We start from the raw sequence: 19,775 nt of genomic DNA, 5'->3' as shown, positions 1-19,775 counted from the left end.
ACAACACAGATCATGATGCTTTAAGAAACAGTTATTTCCGAGTGACTTAGATTTTCCTGTCTGAGAGACACTGTTCTCTAATGTAAGAGAGCACCTGAGAGAATGTGCATCAAGTTCTCCCCAGAAAGAGAAGTTTACCTTTCTTCCCCTCCCCATACTGTCAGCAAGAGGTTCTTGTGAAAGAAAATGGGATTTAATAAACAAATTTAAACAGACTTGAGTGGTTCTCGGTCTAGTTATTTAAACAGTCTTCACCCAGACATGAAATAGAAAAGACAATGCTGAGTGCCTGTACCAGGAAGGCCGAGAATGCCACAATAACTGCTTAAGATTCTGCAAAAGAAGATGACAGAGAGAGGAACAGACAACATAAAAAAAATCACTTCAAGTCTCCATAGCCTAATCGGAAATACAGCATAAGGATTCCCACCAGAATGGAACACAAAGTTAAATACATGTTGGCATTCCTTAGATGAGGTTAACTGGCAAGTTAAGGGCATCCTGGCCTGTATGAGCAATAGCATGGCCAGCAGGGCTAGGGAAGGGACCATCCCCTGTTCTTGGTACTGGGGAGGCCATCCCTCAAATCCCTTGTTCAGTTTTGGGGCCGTCCCTACAAGAAAGACATTGAGGTGCTGGAGTGTGTCCAGAGGAGGCAATGGAGCTGGTGAATGGTCTAGAGAGTAAATCTGATGAGAAGCAGCTGGAGGAGCTGGGATGGTTTAACCTGGAGAGAAGGAGGCTCAGAGGAGACCTTGTTGTTCTCTATAAGTGTCTGAAAGCAGGTTGTGCCAGGAGAGGCCTAGATTACATATTAAGAAAAATTTCTTCATTGAAAGGGTGGTCAAACATTAGAATCGGTTGCCAGGTTTGTGCAATCACCATCCCTTGAAATGTTCAAAAACATGTGGATGTGGCATTTGAGGACATGGTTTAGCATTAGAACACAGTATTGCTGAGTTACTGGTTGAACTCAATGATCTTAGAGGTAACAATTCTCTAATTCAATGATTAAGACGATACAACCTAGAGCAAACATATCCTTTATCACCAGAGACAAAAAGCCTTCATAATCTTTGAAAAGAAGAAAAAGGAGCAAATGGATGCTAAGACACCAAAAATTATTTTTTAAACTAATGCTCCTTGGAGTATCGCAAAATGAAACTTGCAAGGATGCTATTCAAAATGCAGGAAAAAACTGCAGCAAAATATGGACATGCCTCATCAAGAGATGCATCTAATAAATAATCAGCTAGTATTTAGCATACAAGTAACAAACACAATTGCAATCCACACCATAATTCTGAGCACTGGCACATGCAATGTTGTTTCTTTTGAAGAAAAACATTACGTGTTTTCTATAAACATCACAAATACAGAATCACAAACTCACAGAATGGCTAGAGTTGGAAGAGACCTTAAGAATCATGTGGTTCCAGTTCCGCTACAATGAGGAGGGACAGCTCCCACTAGATGGGACATCCACAACTTCTCTGGGCAGCCTGTTCTAGTGCCTCACCATTATCTGAGCAAAGAATTTCTTCCTAATACCTAACCTAAACCTGTCCTCTTTTAGTTTAAAATCATTGTTCCTTGTCCTAACATGCCAATATAATAGAGAATATCTCCTTCTCCCTTTTTTTATAAGCTCTCTTCAGGTACTGGAAGGTGCTGTAAGGTCTCCCCAGAGCCTCTTCTTCTCCTGGGCTGAAGAGCCCCAGCTCTCCCAGCCTGTCTGCAGGAGAGATGCTCCAGCACTCTGAGCATCTTCATGGCCTCCTCTGGACCCATTCTAACAAATCCATTTAAAATAACTTCCAAGTGTCAAATGGATACACTATCTGATGGCTCACCACAAAGATGGCAGTAAGTGTGCACATACACAGACAAGTGCCTGAAACCCAGCTCAAAGTGTATAAGCTTTGTATCCTGTGTATTTCATACACGCACACCGATTTGATTTTCTTTAAGCCTTGAAGTGAACAGCTCCTCCCTTATACTGGTTCCACAGAGAATTATTTGCATGAAAGCATATTCAATCTCTTCATGTTTTGAGCAGATTTCACAAGTAAAATTTTGGTATATCTCCCAGATAAAAATTATAGCAAAGAAGCATCATGTTGTACTGAATTTCTTGATGACAAAAGCATCACACTTCATTTGACACAGGATGAATCAAATATCAAGTTTAGTATTATTCTGCAAATATTAAAAAAACATCAGCAGATTCTCCATTTAGTAGCAATTTAAGGATCATAGCTAATTTATTTTCAAGAAATGATACATTACTCCTATAACTTCACTATCATAGCACAGGAAAATTTTAAAAGCATTACACGTTCAGCCAAAGTGTATTGAACATTCCCAGACTATACATTTGACTTTACCAGGTACTGATATTGATTACCAGGTATTCTTTCTCAAGCATTGAGAAAAGTACTTTATTTCAAAGAAATGACAGAAGAAGGTACTTCCCTAATAAGAAAATGTCATTTCAGCCTCTGGGTCTGTGGCAGCAGCAGCCAATCATGCTCCTGGCCACTGCAGTTCTCCTAACTCCAGCTCCTGGTCTCAGACATCCTCGAGTGAAATGAACTGCTTAAGTGTACTAAACCTGCAAAAAGCCAGGCACAACAATGAATTACCTGCCAATTTAGACTTCAGTGGGCTTAGCAAGCTGGAAGAGTGGGTCCAGGAGAGCCCCCCAGCCCAGGGATCCAGGCCAGCCAAGGGGCAGTTCAGGCCGCTGCCACAGAAGAGCCCCAGCCAGCCCGGGTGGCCACAAATGCCACTCAAGTGGTCAACAGCCATGCTAGAGGAAAGGGTCACTTACACTGGCTCAGCATTTCAGGAAGTGAAAGGAAAATAGAGGGTCTATATGCCCAGTTCTGCTCAGCTGAGGAAACATCTTCAGCAGGTCTTAGTTTGCTCTTTTCAACCAACAATATTTATAATGGTATTATAAGTCAGTGATTGCATCAGACCAAAAAATGTATTTGCAGTTATGTGGCTGGCAAACTAAAAGTAGTGACAGTACAAGAACATGCTCCAAACTCCTTATGTAATGAGCTGAATTTACTACTACAGCCAGTTTTACTAGAATGTCTCAGCATTTTAACTTTAAACCCCCAAAAAAGCATCAGCATGTAACACAAAAAAAAAAAAAAAAAGTATGAAGAGCAATCTCTCCATACATCTCAAAGAAGGAAGCAATTAAGACTTGTACTTTTCCCGATATTATCAAGGACACTGGAAAATTGCAGAGAAAATAAGAAGATTGCCAGGAATTAGACTACTCTGGTAGATGAAAGGATGGGGAAGAAGTGGGAGGAGAATGAGCTATTTTCCACATTGTGCCGTTAATTTTCCAATTGAATTGTCATTGCAATGCTTTAGCTTAAAAGTTTACCGCACAATTGCAGAGACATGAACTGCTATCAAATCTTCCAAATGCAGCTCATATTTCCAGTCCAAAAATCATTATCATCTTTATGCCAAACATCACAAAATAAGCCATTCTGAAAACTCACAGAAAGGTGAGGTTGCTCCAAACCCCAGTGTGACAAGCATGTATTGATCAGCTAGTTTCTCTCTCTGCTTTTTCTACCCAAAAACTGATGTGACTGATGTGGTTTGTTTTTTGGTTTGGTTTTTTTTTTTTTTTTTTGCTTTTCTACGTCTAAAATCAAGGCACAGTCTACCATCTAGCCATAACCATCAAATTACTGTACTTAACAGGCTGTAGATGACATTATGTTTTGGAGGATGGAGTTCTCTCTCCTGCAAAAAGTATCAAAGGCTACTGAATTTGGACTCAAAAATGCATTGCACAAAGTGCTTCAAAAGTACATTTATGCAAAGGAGAAAAAAGTGTGGAGGGATAACTGTAAATGACTATCAAGCATTAGCATTGTCGAAATCCTCCTCCACTAGAAACACTTGCACAGCTTGACTCCATCTGCAGAATAAGAAACAGCTGAAAAATATACACCTGCATGGTATTTAAAAATACACTTGATCCAAGAATCTTCCCCACACCACATTCCCCTCAGTTTGATTAATGTATTGACATAATGTACACAGCAGGTAACATGGAGACCCAGATTAAGGAGCCATGGAAATGAAGACTTTTCACATGTGGAAAACATTTTTTTTAATATACTAATTATTTTTTTCACAATGATATTTAAGCCTTCCTAAGCAATCACATTAATTAAGGAAAGGAGAGGAAACAGCATTTTTTCCTGTGATTGTATTAACCTTTTCTGCACGATTAAGCTAAAAAGACAGCCATCATTTATCCTAATGTCTATCAAAAGATTTACAAGTCACTGGAATTGTATGATGATAATAAAGAATTAAAAATTCCTCATTTCTCAAATAATCTTTCCTGGACCACCTTACCCATCCTTTTATCCTTGAGGGAAGAGGATAAAAGGTTCATGTACTAGACAACATTTAGTAAGTGAATTGCTGGTTTCCCTTACATAGTTTATTAAGAATGAAAATACAGTCTTAGTTTTAAAACCTTTTCATGGCTGAAAATACTAGGGTTTTCTTTTATCACATGATTTTCACTTATGTGTTTTTTTTTTTCCTCATTTCTTACTCATTCTTTTAAAACCAAACAACTGTTTTATTTTGACATAAAACACATGAGATTTCAGCAAAAATAATGATTAAAAAATCCTATTCTTCCACCTAATTGCATCATAATTAAGAGTTTTGTTCTGTTTGTTTTATAAGTTCTGTTGTCACAGCAGTGAAGAATGCACACTGGGAACATCTGATGGATCAAAATTTGAAGAAGTTGGGCAGAAAGTTACTTCTTCTGTAAAAAGCCTCTTAAGATAAAGGGATTTTTTTTTAAAAATACATAAAACTATGAAACTTTGCTCTTTCATCAATGCGTCAAAGCACATCATATAGTTCAACTACAGAAATCTCCAAGACCCAAAATTTTGTGATGAGGCTTTCAAGCCCCATTACTCAACCTCTGGTAGATTTCTCAGTGAAAACTAACCAAGCAATTCTAAGAATCAGCTTTTCAATTCCTATTGGTTAGGTTTTCTGAGTTATTCTTTTTCTTTTCTAATACTTACTTCTATAACAGGCTTTTCATGCCTGTTTATAAATGACATAGATATCATGTCAGTAATCTCTTCTGGTTGAAAATGTAATTTATTTTAACTGGAACTCAAAACTTGTTTGAGAGGTGGCAGGAGGAAACTGTTGCTATTTCCTGCTATAGTTCTCTCAGCATCTAATTACATTCATGAAGAGAAACAATGGGGAGGCTGTGTGTTATTCAGTTTCATGCGGTTAATTACACTATGGCCCCTATGCATGCAAATACACCAGAGCCTCATAACTGATACAGCACCCACACAACACATTTATCAGCTGTAACAGCTGCTTTGAGATCACATATGTTACACACTCTCAAGATATAAATACTTGTTTACTGGAAAAGGCTTCTAGTTTGTCACCCTGATTTTCTAAGACTTTTCTAAGCCTTCTGATGTTTGCATTCTTGTAACAAACTTCCTCACACACATTTCTGTAAACAGCTTATGTTTTGCATTCTTTCATGGAGGAGGAGAGAATTGATGGACTCTTGGTCTGTCCAGTGTCATTGGAGAGGTGGCACTGTCACCCTCCAATCCACTGTCACTTTTGGAAAACTATAAATGTTGGAGTCAGAAAATAAAGGTCCCTTTTTTTGTTCACCTGGAGAGCAGCAGTGTCCGTGTCGTCTTTTCGTGTCGTATTACGACACTAGTTCACAAGAAAACATGTAAAATGCAGCAGAACAGACACCAAATAAAACATTCTAACCACTAGCATCTGTATTTAACATAAAATTCTCACCAACATGAATTCAATTGTGGCAACTAAAAGCATACTCTTTCAACTGAAATACCTTTCTCCATGCTTTCCTGTGAATAAGAAACTTTAGGGAAGTCCTTTCTTCATACTCCCATATCCCAATATACTAACAGGAGTTGAACCAAATACTTCACTTCCAAAAGTTTTATGAGGTTTGTGCCACAGCAGAATGGAATTAAGGTACCAGTCATATCTTTTGCAAGACAGATTCAGTGCCTAGGTGTCCCTGAGGACACAGAATAAATATTTTAAATAATATCTATCCCTGAGATAGCTTCAGCTGGGACAGTGACACATCAGCTGAACGCATCTTCTCATTATTACTCTTTCCTCTAAGTCATGCTTGCATCAGCAATAGTCTGAGAGTACAAAGGCAGACGAAGGGTAGGTACTCAAGGAAGGTGCAGATGAAACAGCTGCTGGCACCCAGAACAGCCTCTGAACACCAGGTTCCCCTCTGTACACTCTGGTAGTGGGGAAGAATCATCAGTCACACATTGCAGAGCAATAGCTTTTGGTGACAGCTTAAATGTTAACACAGCCTTTCCCACGAAGCGTGAAAGTACTTGGTCTTGAGAGAAGAGACATCTCAGTGCTCAGACAACAACGCTTCCAAGGCCAGATTTTTCGAGTACAAAATCACCAACAGAAAAGAACAAAAAGGTAAAAGGAGATGCATATGGTCCTTCTTCTGTGAAGAATCAAAGAGATGTTTCAGAGGCTTAGAATGAAACCGTTTGAGCTCAGATGAGTCACTGGGGTTCTTAGAGCAAAAGAGACAATATGGATAATTGATAAAACAGGGACAAACAGTAAGAAGCATAGTCATGAGGGACAGTTGTGATGTTTGAAGAATACGATAGCTTTTGTGAGGAGTTAACCTCCCTCAGAACACAGTTGGACTAGTAGGAGGTCTGTTCAGAAACATCATGTTACGAGGGAAGGATGAATGTGTGTAAGTTGGAAAGAAGATGGATTCATTAAGAAAAGAAGTGGCAGAATTTACTCTGATCTATCTTTGAACCTGGCCCTGTTTTGAACAAGAAGCAGCCCAATGTGATTTTCAAAGGTACTGGTCAACCTAAATTATTTTAAGAAGAGAGCTTAATGTGGGAAGAACAAAACAAAAATAGCATTATCTTCATCACTACACTGAAAAAAAGCTGCAGTCTGGAGAGTAGGTCACTGGTGCCGAGGGAAAAAGTGTGATGAATTAAGTGCCAAAGAACCTGCAAATGTTATGAGAAGATAGATGTCTTTTGGCAGACTAATGCCTTGATTTTGTTTAAACTACCTAAACTGAGTAACTTAGCTTCAACAGCACAGTGAATAACTGCTACTGCTAAAAAGTTTTAACCTTTACCCATTCAATTAATGTTAGACCTGAAAAACTCTCCTCAAAGAAAAAAGCTTCACTTAAGAACTAGGAAAGGTGATATTCATATTCCAGATATTATAGATAAAAGAATATACAGACCTTGAGGTTTTAGAACACAGACACACACACACCCACACAAACTCAAGCTTTGTTTATGCGGTTGAAACACATTTCCTTCTACCATAAAAATCTGCGGCAAACAAAGACCTCAGATCTTCATAATTTCATTGCTGCCCCAACCCAACAGAAATCCACTTTATTCTTCACTGCCACCCCAAGCAAGATAACCTGAAATTCTTTCCAAATGCTTATTTAGAAAATGAGACTCCAAAGTAAAAGGCTGACTTGCATTAATTGCTTATACTTATCTGCTCTCCCACAGTTGTGGTCATCTTCCAGCCTGTTCCCCTAGCAACAGCTGGAGACCTCTGTGTTCTGGCCTTATCACTGTGGTTATTCTTCCTCTCTTGCATATTGAGAATATACGGCCTTGATGGCAGGTGCATCAGGAAGCAGCCAGACACACCAAACACATGCCACCAGATGGCATCTTCAACCACCTACATTTTTAAGATCATGCCTTCAAGAGGAGTTCCTGCATTTGATAAGAGCCTTAATATTCTGAAGCCTCAAGCTTCTAGACTAGAAAAAGCAGAAGCATTAGTGAGGACCTAGATTGGCGTCAATGATCTGAAAGTCATTTTTTCATTGCTAAAATCACCATTTTCCTGCAGATACAATTGTTCTTACAACAAGGATTCCAGGACCCACAGCAGTATTCTGCACCATGCCTGATGTCTTCTCCCCACATCTACTTAATGATGTCTCTAATTTTACAATAAAATCATGGGGCAATGCACTGGATTTTCAAAGAGGGATTACTGATTTACACAGCATGTTATTACATTTGACACTGGTCCCCTGTTAAGAGGCGGTTTTGGCCATAGCTAACCTCTACATGTATTTGGAAATTTCAGGTTTTCCGCTAAAATGAGAAAGTCTATGTCCCTTAGCAGACATCTTAATGAAAACAAGCCAAACAAAAAACCACCTCAACTCCAAATAATTCTACAAGAAACAGTAGACTACAAGCCTATCCTTATCTTCTGCTTTCAATCATTCCAATAACAAATGTACCACACAAACCACACCCAAATCTGTAACAATGCTTGCTTTATTGTACTTAGAGACCAACCAAGTCTTACCTCAACAATCTTACCATGCTCCTCTCCTTTCAAGTACAATTTTTGGTTATTTCCTGCCATAGGCATTGCTAAGTAACTGCCTTTTAGAGACAAATATTTTCTTATTTGTCTAGAATCTAAACATTTTCTCTTGGAAGGAATTTTACCCTTTCAACTGAAGTTTTTTAGATTGTTTGGGGATAAAATATAACCTAGATTTATGTATGCAGGCTGATCTCACAAACAGCTCTTAGGTCTTCCTCTCTACACTTTCAGTTTTGTACCCTGCACTGAGACTAGGTTTTTTTCCCCCTATTAAAGTCTGATGAGAACCAAAGCAAATGAAGTGGAACAAAGAAGCTACATTAGCTTTCATAATTTATTGCTCTAGACAACTTCAACTACTGACTGTGACAGGAATCAAGCCAAGCAGAAAGCAAATGAGAGTGTTCTGCCACTTTGTCAACAGCTGAAGCTGCAGGATTCATTTCTATGGCCACCACCAATGTCCCCAACCCCGTTGCCACACTAAGCTCTTGACCTGTATGTACAGGGGGCACCAAATACATAGGAGAACATGCATGAAAAATGAACTGAAATGTGTTATGTGTTGTTTTCTTCAGGTTTTTTTAAATGATACATTTAAGTGCTCATAATACGGGTTAATATGGAATAAATCTGACAGTTCACTGAATTTTATCTCCTTGATTATTCAGAAGAATTTTTTTTTGATGAATAAACTCCTGTAATGAACTCTCACAAGCCATTCATTTTCACATCTAAATTCAACCTATTCTGATTGAAGCAATAATTTTGTGGTGTTTTCCACTTGTAAAGGTAAAATTTTTTTCAGAAGTAAATTAGGAGTGAGAAGAGGTATAAGAACAACTATCAAAAATTCAACATGGCAACTCTCAGAAGTGCCATCTGAAATAAGTAATGCTGGTACACTTAATGAGCAAGGAGGATTCTCCACAGCACCTTCCCTTGTGCTGAGCACCATGGCTGGTTTTGACTCTCACAAAGGCTCTGAAACTGGAGCTTAGTCCTTTGCCATTTGCCCTTGGGTTGCCTGCTTTACAGATGACATAACTGGATCTACGAAAATCTGACAGGAAGGAACAACATTGACTTAAGCCAAGCTATCCACAAGGTTCAACACAACTCTAAGCTCAGTATGCAATAAAAGATAGGGAAAAACAACATGTCATAGGACATAGACTCCTCTTGAAAATTCAATTCATGCTCAATCTTCTTTAGTGGATGAGATTCTCTTCACTTATCAAGAATATTTTATCAGGAAGAAATTAGCACCCCAAGTGGTATCAATACATAAATTTAAACTAGATTTAGATGCCTAAAGGTGAGAACAGAGAAGTAAGAGCAACCACAGTCAATGCAGAGAGAACACCGAGGAATAATTTGAAACTCACCATTTAATGTTTTAATGCCCTACAAGATGCCCATAATGATCCCCATGTCAAAAGAAAATGTTATGGCTTGACACACTACCAGTACAAATCATGTACATTACTGCCAGAACCCCCTGTGACACTTCCCAAGACTTTCTGAAATCAACTGCAAAATGAAAAGATGTTCCTGTTCAGCAAAACTGATCTTCCTAACTGGTACATTTATTTGGAGATCATGGATTTTTTAGGCTGTAAAGAACATTTTAAAATATTATTTTAAAACAACAAACTTAAATATTTTGAACTATAGCAGCTTTCTTTTTCATTTAAAAAGGCAGTATCTTCAGAGGATATTATATACACCTGGAAATTATTCTATAAATATTTTCTCTAGATAAATGCAGAAAACCAAATAAAGGAAGCATCTGTCTCAGCTCTGGTAGTATTTCTTAGAATAATTAAAATGCTAATGAAAAAGCATGTAAAGGCAGGAAGAAGTAGAAGAACCACCCATCCTAGAATAACGTCTTTCTATAAGTATAATTTCCAACTTCTAATGTTCTCTGATTTATGCTCTAGGTGATGACAGGTATGTTTATAGTATCTCTTTAAGAAGGAACCTATTAGTTATCTCCTTTGCACTTGCCAGTGCTTCTCAGCAGGTTTTGGTGAAAGGTTAGACACACAAAAATAGGGCACAGATGAAGGCAAGAGACAGCTGGTGTTGGCTCCAAATGCACAACCAGACTCTGATCAACAGAGGCACACCTCTGCACAGCAATTCTCAAATCAGATGAACACAGTGGTACCTCCAATGGCAACAATCAGCTGACACAAAATGCTGTTTGCCTCTGACTTGCTATTAGTCCACCCCCGCACACTCCTCCGACTGCTTTTCTTGATTTCTGTACTGCAGCCACTCTACAGCTGTTGCAGGTACAGTGTGATTAAGACCAAATCAATCCCCCTTTCAGCCTCACACACATACAAATCATGAGCCTATAATTATTTCACATTCAAACAAAATGGGGAACTCTGTTTTGTTCACCTATGACTGGTAGATTTCTTTTTTTCCAAGGGGGAAGGCAAACACAGGCTGGAATTTCCCTCTGCCTCCTTCTAGTTATTATTCATTTCAGCAGCTCCTCCATCCAAAATGGATGGAAGGAGGAACATGGGTGGCTGTGATTTCAGCAGTGATCCCACTGCATTCACACATCCCTTACTAATATAGACTACGACCTAAGATTGAGTTAAATTAACCGAGGTGAGATTCAAAAGGAGGAGTAACTGGGCAAAGCTGAGAGAACACAAAAGGCAAGAACAAAGGTTCACCTCTTCTTAATGAGGATTACACAGTACAAACATCATGGTTATTTTCAGAAGAGAGCCCAAGTGTCAAAGACCCAGTTCTAACTCAAGCTCTGCCACTGACTACAAAATTGCAAAGCAAGTAAAAACCCTGATTTACAAGTTTCAGAAAAATATTTGAGAAGCTATAATAAACAGCACTGCTATGATGTACTCTGTCTGCTTGGAATAGTCCTAGAAGAAATGCTAATGTGCTATACTGTGCTGTCAGTATTTACATGATGAACCACCCACACGCTAAATAAAAGATGGCAAGAACAAAGTCCTGAAGGCTTAGGTGTTTGCAAGCAGTTGTTTTTGTATTTTTGCTGGTGGTTATTTTTTTAATCAATGCAATTTCTGTGCTGACTTGAAGCCCAAAATATACTTGATCTTCCATTTCACAGCATCAAATTAAGCTTCGTATCTGAAGGGAATCTCAGATTCCACAAATTTCAGTTTGGCTTATTTGACTACAGTTTTTGCACCAAATAAAGTGAACCATAGATAGATCATTTATAAGAACAACTGAGGTAGTTGTAAAGAACACCATCGGTAGTATCCACTGTCTTGGCAATAATGATAGATTTAAGCAGCTGCTACTAGAAAACATCAGCTCTGCCAAAATGTCAGATGCTAATGGCTGAAGCAGCTCAATTAAGCTATAATACACAATTGCTTTGTTCTACCAGGGATGCAGGCACACATATTTCAATCTACGTCTGGAACCAACAGAAGCACTTCAGGAAGGAACAGATAAAAAAATCTGATTATATACAGCCTTACACTTCACCTTCTTACAGAAGAATCAGATTTTAAGCCACAAGTGATTTGATGCATTATGAGTTCTCAATAAAGCATGCAAAATAGCTGGAGTAGTGTCAGTTTTAATCAGCAACCCAAATAAAGGATCCAATCAAGTTCACTTTAGCTGTTCAACAGTATGTTTATATGGTAAATTACTTTAAACATAAGTTTAAATGCAGGTTTTCTGTAGTTTAATGACATTCAGCAGTGATCATGTAATGGAAAATAATTGTGCAGCAGCAAACTGTGTTTATGCTACACTGAGAAAAGAGGATATCTAATACACTTCTAAAAATTATGGCAAACATTTCTTCATAAAGTCTAATTAATTTGAGAAAGCATATCTGCTGCTTCTGCTTTCTTCTTCTATCTGCTCTTATATATTAAAAACATGTAAAAACAACTGGACTATCATTTGTTTTCAAGACGGATACAAGAGTAGGTGGTGCTATTAATACTCTCCCTTTCCTCCACCTGCCAGTTCCAACCTGTTCTGCTGAAATCTCATCTATGCAAATGAGATTGTGAATGGATATTAAGAAAGAAACAAGTCAAAGTTCACTTTGACATTACCTCACTCCAGGCAAAGTTAACTTTACAATGATGAAGGAGAATTAACTGCAGGCTACTAAATCTGAGAGTGAGAATAATTTGCAGAAATGTGTTCAGGTCTCAGGTGTTACTGGTAACACAGCAACTCAAACTGATATACCAGGAGCATTTGCAACTCTCATGCATCTCCAAGATACAGAAAAAAGAGCTGTACTGTAACCAGCATCCTGTTCTGAGAGCGGACCCAATCACACGCTCACTCTTAGTGACACAAACAAAATTAAAGATGCTTTTTCAAGAGAATTATACTGAATGTCCTATGGCAAAGAAAGGAAAAGTCTAATTCTTATCCTCAAAAGTTGCAGGTATCTAGGCTTCAAACCAGCAATTAAGCTTTAAGACTTGTGTGTCCAAAGACACCAGCCTTATAACACTTGACAGTTTGATCATGTATGTGATTTTTTTTCATGGCACATATGTAAAAATTTTAATTATACTTATTCTGGGAATTCAATAGTTTCTTCAACAGTCATCACAGTACATAGGGTTTAACCCTAAGTGTGAAATAAAGAAATTTTAACTATAATTACTTTTACTGAACTGCTAATTTCAAACAAACTCTGCTGTGCAAATATAGATAGATCTAACAATATTTTTAGGTCTCTAATAAGCAACCTTGCTTATTTTCCATGCTGAAGTTTTATCTTAAACTGCTTCAAAGGTAAAAGTCAGAAAGAACTGGTTTAGTTTGACTCTCAGATTGGTTCAGATCATTCACATGCATACTAGATTCAATGTGAGTTTAAATGCTATTCTCTTTTACTATAATGTGGGCATAAATACTTTCATTAACTCATCCTAACATTGATCACTTTAGCTAGAAATTCCTGCTGTTTATAAAATTTTAGCTTGCACAGCACTAGCAACCTACTAATATTATTTCATGCTACCAAATGAGAGAAACTGGTTAAAGGAAAAATATATGTGGAACACGAAGAAAAATTCAGGCCCAGGACACCCTACCATTCCATGGAATAATATACCCAGAGAATATTTGGAAGCCTCACAGATCATAAAGGCACATGCTGGCAGGAAAGGGCTTTCCCTCTAGTTTTTATGGACCTGTAACACACAAGAGTTTCCAAAGGTCACCCAAATTGTCACAGTTGTTCCCACACAGGCTTGTCCATAAATGCCTACAACCTTTTCCCTCTCATCAGTTTAGAGTCTAAATTGCAAAAACTCTGTTTGTTCACAAAGACACAAACATTACAAGCAATTCAAGCATTTAAGCTGGATCTCCATAATGCTGTGGCATCAACCAAGCCAATGGAATTTTTCACTCAAAGACACTGCAATAATAGTGCAAGTGGGTGTATTTCCCCTTGGCCTGTTCAAGCTTAGTACTTGCAAAGCTACAGGATACAAACGCCCTACCTTACATTATGTGATGCAAAGGGAGTAGCATGGAAGGCTCTGCAAACAGCAGTGGTTTCCTTGCACTTACCACAGCCATTGGAGCTGCAAAAACAGGACTAGTAGAGAAAAATATGGTCAAGGAGTTCTGCAGAGACTGAGACACTTCCTACACTACAAGAATAAGCTTTTATTTTGTCTTCCCCGATGCTTTCCTCTCTCCATCTACCAAGCTGCATGCACCTGGCAGTTCAGAAAGCTTTGCACACAGGCTAACACAGAGTCAGATTTCCTCAATGAAGCAGGTTTAGAATGAAAGTATATGCTGGTTTTACGTACTTTCCTTTTTTTTTTTTAAGTGAAGGAGTAACAGGTGCTGGGCCCTGTGCCTGTGCATAGCCTGGCAACAGCCTCCAAGCCAGAAACCACTGTCACGGACACTGCTGGTGGTGCAGCCACACAAACAGAGCTGAGAACATCCGTACACACACACCTGCCTCAGTAATAGTCATACATTATATTTCAGTACACATACTAAAAGCACAGTTTTATAAAGATGTATATGACTTAGGTTTCAGTGTTCTTAGTTCGCTGGAGGACACTCTGGTTATTACTGATGGGCAGAACTAGCTAAAAGGACTGCACACTGAGCAAAAAAAATGAGATATATCAAGTGTGACAAGAAAAAAGAGCACACGTTGATTACTTTAAAAATAGATATCAGCAGGGAAAAATGACTTATCTTAAAGCACAAATATATATCTCACAAGCTAATTCACTTGTGCAGTCATATGTGCAAGAGGCTATATTCATTTACTATCTGTAAATCTAACAAGATCCTCAAGGAAAATAATCTAAAAAGTACAAGCAAAGATGTGCAATGATAGATATTAGATAAATATATCATTTTACAGTTCTAGGTCTATCCTGTAGTTATGTATGTCATTTGAGGAGGTATACATTAAAGCATAAAGAGAAAGTCACCCATGCACTGAAGTCAAAGGGACACATGCTTGGCAGGCAGTTAAGAATGGTCAGTAGCCAAGCAGCATATTTATGGGAGAGCCCATAAAACCGTGCAGTCAGTCATCAAGCAAAGAAAGGGCAGTGTATATCACTTGCCCAAAATCACTCTGTATAGTAATGAACCTCTGTAATAAGGCTACCTAGTCAATCATAAATCTGGCATTCCCAAGTGTACTTTGGAGTGTGACTTAGGTAAATATTGCCATCAGAGTGATTCAGAGATATACTTCCTTAGCCTTCTAGGAATAAAAAAACCCAAACATTAAAAATAAGCCAATTTCTCCATGTGTCATTATACAGTTATGAACACAATACAGGACTGGAGCTCCTAAGGCTGCCATAAAACATCTGTCCACTGAACACCTGTAGTCTAGTGGTAGATCAACCTCATTAAACACACAAGCTTCAAATGAAGTCTGCATTTCTCCATGTGAAAAAGATACAGATGAAGTCAGTCAAGACAAGATTGCCTCATGACTTCCCAGACGCAAGAAGAGTCCTGAAAGCAGAGCACTTGGAGTCTCTTATTTCAGGCTCAGTTCATATTCCTACCAGTGAGCAGCAGCCCAGTGTAACTGCAGGAACATCTCACCGTGTCTAAGCCAGACCTGCAGTGAACTGTGCATGCATGGAGCAATCAATGACAATTTGAGCTACCAGCTCACAAACTGGTTCATCAGGAATACTTCCAAAGGGTTATAACCTTTCCAAATTTGAAAATAAAATGTATTAATTCAAATGGCAATCACATTGATGGTTCCAGCTAACCACAGATACAAAGTTTTATACATAAATGCAAAATAACTGATTGTGCACGTCACATAAAGGCTCTTGCATGACTCACATCCAGTTATCATTTTCTTGCTCAAATTCAGGCCTTGTATGTACCCACTTCATTGCACATGACTTATAAACAGAACTCTGATACTTCTTCTGAGGACAATTTTATCACCCCTTAAAATAAAAAAAGTGAAATTTCAAATGACTGGATGGTTGCAAAAGGCTTTAGGAAAGAACTTTTCATATTCTTTAACACTTATCAAGTATATTACTAATAATCCACAATGCTATTACTTCTAGTTACACTCTTCTATTTTTCTTCTTTTTGATTATCACCATCTTATAAGCCAACGACAGGAATATATTTCTAAAAGATGAATGCCTCTCCCACAAAGAATCCCATATTAGGGGGGTTTATTAGTGGTTTATGACTGTCATTCTTCAAAAAGATTGATTCTCTTGTATTGAATCCTAAAATTTATTTTCTTATCCACTCTATCAGTGGTTTTGTTTGTTCTTCCCGATGTTTGAAAAAAGCTTTCCTCTACTGCACAGCTATTTCCTGACTGCCTGTATACCTGGCACTTCCACTACATCATCAGTCAATTGATATTCTCTTTATCCAGTCACCTGCTGTCATACTACTCATACAAAGAAAATTGTCAAGCCCACAACAACCATGCCTCACAAGCTTTCTCAACCTCCCCCTCACAATTTAAGTTCTTCCTTCTTTTGATGATCACTTTCATAACTACAGCTTTCATGTTTGTTCATACAGAAGATTAGCACTTCTCAGCTACCCTGCTAACACGCATCAGGAGCCCAGCTTTCCTATGCTGGCTTAAAAGAAAGTAGCTACCAGCCACCCTGAAGAATGCTGCAGTATCACAATCACTGCATGAGAATAATTTCAAAGGCAGGAACAAAGCAAGGTGTAGGCTTAACTGAAAAAAGAATCAAAGATTTATATTATACCAGTGTTATACAATGGGGTAAACTTCAGGAGATTAATCCCCAAAATATAATTCAGAACAATTCCAACACCTTCAAATCCATTTAAGAAAAAATTTGGAGAGAAAAATTAAAGAGAGAGAGAGAACATTAAACACAGGCTTATGGAGATAAGCTGGGACACAACACACCAGAGCTGTCCTCCTACAGTCTACATCTCTCAATGGATTTACAAAAAAAAAAAAAAAAAAAAGTAAAAATGACACCAAAAAAATCCATAAAAGGGTAGAATTTTCTGTGTGTCTGACACTCAGTTATGGGCAACAGTACGGAACCTCTTCAACTTCTTCGATTTATCCTGAAGTGTCAAAAAAAAATATCTGCAGAACTTTATTCTCAGTCAACTAAGGGTCCTTTTATTCACTCTGTTTTCTTTATTCATCCCTGAGCTGCAACATGATTGACATCTTTTCCATCAGAAATGTACAGCAGCATGACAAGCTAATTATTACATAAAAAATGATGCACATTACCACTCCAGGTCAAGCTACAATCCCTCTAGTTGGATGTCACTTTTAAAATTACAAGCTTTAATAAATTGTGCATCATTCTAGTCCAGACACTATACTCAGCTTCAGAAAAGATTTCCTGAAAATGGTTTTATTATTTCTATGTAGTTTTTGGTGACTACTACCAGTATTGCTAATAAAAACTGGTAATCCTTCCTCTGCAGTAAATGACTGTTTCTTGTACTTTTATCAAGGCTCTCGAGAACCAAAAGTGATGAAAGGACATTACTTCTTAAACCAGGTTTTATACTTTGGCTTCATAGTTTAAACTGGCTGGAATTAGATATCTTTTTCCCCCAAGCTAACTTTCTATGCCACTGATCAATTAGTTGCCAAAAATGCATTCATATCTAGTAGCAACAACAAAATATGGGAGGACACACATTAGAGCAAGCAAATGCATTCATACATTCAGAATGCAGGCAGAGGCAGGAGACAATTAGAGAAGGAAATTCAAAAATAAGGCATTTCCTGAGGATTAATGAGTGGGTGGTAGTGTTTGATAGTCAAGGGCAGGATGGGCTCTGCAACCGGCACAATTCATTAATCCCCCAGGCAACACAAACTGCTAATTTTTTTTCTGCACTTCTTATTTTCCTTAACATCTAATTAAAATTTCCACTAAATTTGACACCATAATTCCCTCACAGAATGTTTTGGGTTGGAAGGGACCTTAAATATCATCTAGTTCCAACCCCTCCATCACAGGCTGGGCAAGTCCCACTGGACCATGTTGCTCAAAGCCCCATCCAGCCTGGCCTTGAACATGTCCAGGGATGAGCTTGTGCCTCACCACCCTCATCGTAAAGAATTTTTTCCTAATATCTCATTTAAACCCACCATCTGTCAGTTTGAGGACGTTCCCCCTTGCCTTGTCACTACAAGCTTTTGTAAGAATTCCCTCTTTCACTTTCCTGTAGACCCCCTTCAGGTACTGGAAGGTCCTGATATATGGTCCCGCCAAGGCCTTCTCTTCTCCAGGCTGAACAGCCCCAGACCTCTCAGCCTCTCTGCAGAGGACAAGTGCTCCAGCACCCTGAGCATCTTTGTGGACCTCCTCTAGGCTTGCTCCAATAGGTTAATGGGCTCCTTATGTCAGGAGCCCCAGAGCTGAATGCAGCAGTCGAAGTGGGGTCTCCTCACCAGGGCAGAGGAGCTGGAAGAGAACCCCTTCCCTCGCTCTGCTGCCCATGCTGCTTTTGATGCAGCCCTGGCCACAGCTGGCTTTCTGGGTTGCAAGGGCACGTTGCCAAGACATGCTGAGCTTCTCATCCACCAACATTTCTAAGTCCTTCTCATCACCTCTGCTCTCAGTCCATTTTCTGCCCAGCCTTTATCGGTGCTTGGGATTTCCCCAAGCCATGTACAGGTTCTTATACTTGGCCTTGTTGAACTTCATGACATCCAGAGCCCAATGCTATCTGTATGTCTGAACAGTCATACTATGACAAAAAGATCTATACAGCTACAGAATTAATACCTGGTGCTAAAGGCCAAGTAACTTTTCACGTTTCAGAAAGTAGTTCTAATTTTCTCCTAAAGACTAAAAATGTTCCCTGCCTTAGAAACAGACAGGTCTCAGCAGCTGCAATCCTTTTCTTTAAATTACAAGCTGCTTGATGGCCTCCATTACCCAGTGGTAGCAGATGAAGAGCGAATAAGTATTGGAGAGAACAACTGATTTTCAAGCTGCCTTTCAGTGCCTTAGGAAGCCACATACCCTAATGCACAACCAAACACGTCCCAGCCAGCAACCACTCCTCTCCACCACCATAACTCCCCACTAACCTGTGACAGGCGCATCTATGTCCAGCAAATTCTTTTCCTGGCGGAGAATCGAAGCTCCCTCTGTTACTATTCTCAAAGCGACACTCTCTTCCAGTCTCCCTTCTTTCATAAGGTGCGCCTTCAAGATATCCACACGAGGTTTTCCATCATTATCAAACACTTCCTTAGCTGTGAGACGGTGACTTGGAGGAAATGGGACAGCTAGATGAAAAAAACCAAAAAAATATATGGTCACTCTTCACAGAAAAGCTTCTATTACTGACACATTTCAAAACACATCTCTGCTGCTGAACGTTACACCAAAGATTTTCTACCGCCTCTTACAATTTGTGGTTTCAATTGTACACAGACTCCCAAAAATACCATTAAAGTGCATGTATTCTGCAAGATATATTATTCACACATGCAAGAAACAATTCATGCTTATAGAAAATTGAGAGGAGTATTTAGGCCATAATTACAGGTAGATACATTCAAGTAAATCCCCCAAAAGGCATGGGAATACCAGGGAAAGGAGGGAACAGAGTTTAAACTGCTTTGGTAGAAATAGAGAACATTGACATCCCTTTCATTAACAGCATAAAATGCACAAACAAGTGCAATATTGTATATCTGTGCATGGACATGCATAGATACACTCCAATTAAAATTCTAAAACCAGCTCTCTCTAATG

General features: G+C 38.7%; 1 protein-coding gene across 2 annotated transcripts in view; it reads right to left on the bottom strand.

Annotated features, from left to right (window-relative positions):
- Positions 1–19,775, bottom strand: part of PPP3CA (protein phosphatase 3 catalytic subunit alpha) — a 171,458-nt gene that overhangs the window by 81,248 nt on the left and 70,435 nt on the right. For both annotated transcript variants that reach the window (XM_038136261.1, XM_038136262.1), the window contains exon 2: positions 19,103–19,303. In XM_038136261.1, coding sequence (XP_037992189.1) covers positions 19,103–19,303 — 201 coding nt within the window. The remainder of the gene's footprint in view (positions 1–19,102; positions 19,304–19,775) is intronic.

This window comes from Motacilla alba, chromosome 4, assembly GCF_015832195.1.
Source record: "Motacilla alba alba isolate MOTALB_02 chromosome 4, Motacilla_alba_V1.0_pri, whole genome shotgun sequence".
NCBI classification, from domain to species: Eukaryota; Metazoa; Chordata; class Aves; order Passeriformes; family Motacillidae; genus Motacilla; species Motacilla alba.
Note: the sequence above shows the minus strand (reverse complement) of the source record. Positions and strands in the feature narration are given on the sequence as shown.